The sequence below is a fragment of the Puma concolor genome, chromosome B3, assembly GCF_028749965.1.
Source record: "Puma concolor isolate L17-30 chromosome B3, mPumCon1.1.hap2, whole genome shotgun sequence".
NCBI classification, from domain to species: domain Eukaryota; kingdom Metazoa; phylum Chordata; class Mammalia; order Carnivora; family Felidae; genus Puma; species Puma concolor.
Window position 1 is genome coordinate 78636380 of NC_141672.1, and position 3242 is coordinate 78639621.

General features: G+C 37.7%; 1 protein-coding gene across 1 annotated transcript; it reads left to right on the top strand.

Annotated features, from left to right (window-relative positions):
• The first annotated feature begins 1680 nt into the window (after positions 1-1680).
• On the top strand, positions 1681-2625 carry LOC147580141 (olfactory receptor 4L1-like). Its single transcript, XM_086708487.1, has one exon. The coding sequence runs from the start codon at positions 1693-1695 to the stop codon at positions 2623-2625; it is 933 nt and encodes a 310-aa protein (XP_086564613.1). The 5' UTR covers positions 1681-1692.
• Positions 2626-3242: the final 617 nt, after the last annotated feature.

Here is a 3242-nt window from a genome sequence, read left to right on the forward strand (position 1 = left end):
TTTTGGTGCTCCAGGACTAGAATGTGCTGTAAGTATCGTGCTTTTTGTTTGTATATGTATGAGCCTCCACCTATGTGTTTGGTGTATATCACTAATAGTTTTTTTTTATTTTTTTTTAATGTTTATTTATTTTTGAGACAGAGACAGACAGAGCATGAACAGGGGAGGGTCAGAGAGAGAAGGAGGCACAGAATCTGAAACAGGTTCCAGGCTCTGAGCTGTCAGCACAGATCCCGACGCGGGGCTCGAACTCACGGAGTGTGAGATCATGACCTGAGCCGAAGTTGGCCGCTTAACCGACTGAGCCACCCAGGCGCCCCAATAGTTTTTTTTTTTTTAAGAAGAAAGAAAAACATGCTAGGACCAAAAGATCTAAATCAAAATTAAAAGTAGATAAAAGTAAGCCAACAGTGTCAGCCCAATCTGGATACATATACAGGGTACAAGTGTCAAGGATGTAGGAGCCAAGATAAGAGTTGAGTCAGTCTGCACACAAGTGCAAAACAGTGTCAGAGGAAAGCACTGGGTACAATAATGATAAGCATTTAGGAGCCAAGGAAACATAAACACTACTTGTAAAGGGTTTGTTGGTTGTTCACAGACCATCTATATACACAATATAAAGGGACAAGGAAAAAAAAAAAACTCCAGCCAAGAACCCAGCAATATTACATTCAGGAAAATAGGCGAAAAGGCTCAGCAGTGGAGGACACAAGTTTTGTTCTGAATGCACAACGTTATTCAGAAGAAGGAGGAAGAGGAGGACAACATTGATGGGAGGAGGAGGAGGGAAAGGATGAAATGAAGACGGAAGGAAGGAAGGAAGGAAGGAAGGAAGGAAGGAAGGAAGGAAGGAAGGAAGGAAGGAAGGAAGGAAGGAAGGAAAAAGGAAGGGAGGGAGTAAGGAAGGAAAGAATGGAGGGAGGGAGGGAAGGAGGAAGGGAGAAAGAAAGAAACCTGGAAACTGAGAAACATTTATGGCCTTGCCTGGAAACTTCCTAGGAAGCTTGTTTTATTATAATTTAGGGGGGGCAATAAGAACATATGATAATCCATAACCAGATTATAGCTTCAGGAATAAGTGAAATCATTGCTATACCTCTTTAAGATAAAAGGGAGGGGTGATGATATAGTATAACTGATATAATAAATTACCCTAAAGCAAGTTGCTGAAAAAAATATATCAACTCACATGCACATATCTGAATATTTTATATTAGGGAAGGGGAAAGAAGCAAAAGATCAAATACTAAGCACCATCACCACAAAGCTACACGACTGTATTACTACCCACTTGAATTAAATCATTTGACTAATGGTCATTTGGCTCTTTTACTCATTGACACATTGAACTCATGGTTCATAAACTCATAAACTCATGATAGAAACAACAAATCAACGTGGAGATGCATTCTATACCTGCAAACACTGTTTACAAAATTTTACAATAAATTTCTTATCTTTGGTGCTTTTCTGGCTGAAAATAGATTTGGTAATGTGAATGTTGCTTGAATCAATAAATTGAATGTATTTTTTCAGAAATGTTCATCTTTTCTCTTTCTATAGGAATCAAATGCTACTTTCTATATGTTCATATCTTCAAAACTATCAAAGTTTAAATCATCACTTTTTTCAGATTTTCTACATTTTAATGACTTTCTGAAAAACCCCTATATAGACTAGGTGGATACAATGAATAGCTCAATGATATCAGAGTTTGTTTTGTTAGGACTCACCAACATTTGGGAACTTGAAATTTTCTTTTTTTTCATATTTTTGTTGGCCTATGCAGCTATTGTGGCAGGAAACTTTCTCATCGTGGTCACCGTAACCTTTGACTCACATCTGTACTCCACACCAATGTACTTCCTCCTTGGAAATCTCTCCTTTCTGGATATGTGTATTTCTACAATCACAACCCCTAAGATGGTCACAGATTTTCTCAAGGAGAACAAAACTATTTCCTTGTGGGGCTGTATGGCTCAGATGTTCTTCCTTCACTTTTTAGGGGGCAGTGAGATGACTCTTCTCATAGTCATGGCTGTTGATCGGTACATTGCAATATGCAAACCTCTTCACTACACATCCATCATGAACCGCCGAGTCCTCACCGGCTCTGTGCTGCTGTCCTGGGTTGTCGGTTTTGTGCATACGATGAGCCAGATGGTTTTTACTATCAACTTGCCCTTCTGTGGTCCCAATATATTGGACGATATTTTTTGTGACCTTCCCCTAGTTCTAAAACTTGCCTGCACTGAGACCTATGTTCTGGAGTTGCTGGTAACTGCTGACAGTGGACTGTTGTCTTTCATCTGCTTCATACTCTTGCTTGTTTCCTACACTGTCATTCTGGTAACTGTCCGACGTCGATCTTCTGGTGGACTCTCCAAGGCTCTGTCCACACTGTCCGCTCACATTACTGTGGTCACTCTGTTCTTTGGGCCATGTATCTTCATTTATGCTTGGCCTGTCAGTAGCTTTTCAGTGGATAAATTTCTTTCTGTGTTTTATTCAATTATTACACCTTTACTGAACCCCATTATTTACACTCTGAGAAATAAGGAGATGAAAGCAGCCATGAATAGGCTGAGGACCCAACATGTCAGATCCAGACAGATCTTCTAGGCAACAATCATGATGATAAAGCTTTTCAATGCAAAACTCATGTACAGTATATCTCAGAATAAGTTGATATTAATTCATTTTGTTTGTAGATTTAAAAAATATTCATAATGTATATTAAAAATATCAAATGTTCCATTATAACATTTCTATAACATGTTTTATTTTTTGGAAGAATAATTGTTTTAATTAAAATTCAATCCAGGTACGGTTAATCATTTTTCAATGTAATAAAGAATTAAAAAGAAAAAAACTGGCTCACCAAGTATAGTCGGAAACCTAGAAATGTCCAAGACTAAATTTCATTAAATAAAGAGGAATGAAATAGGAATTTATTTATCTATTTTTAATTCAGAATTAGGGCTCTTTCAGCTAAATTCTCTAGTTGACTAAATGTGCATAAGATTGTATGAACTCTTCTAAAGTCTTTTTTTTTAACCCTGTTTTTTTTTAAACATGAAATTTATTGTCAAATTGGTTTCCATACAACACCTCATGCTCATCCTAACTCTTCTAAACTCTTTAACATTTCTTCATCTTTGAGAGACAGAGAGAGACAGAGCATGAGCGGGGAAGGAGTAGAGAGAGTGAGACAAAGAATCCTAAGCAGGCTCCAGGCT

What these genes read in the sequence shown, in the direction of transcription:
- LOC147580141 (XM_086708487.1), top strand. Translation starts at nt 1,693, where the DNA reads ATGAATAGCTCAATGATATCAGAGTTTGTTTTGTTAGGACTCACCAAC.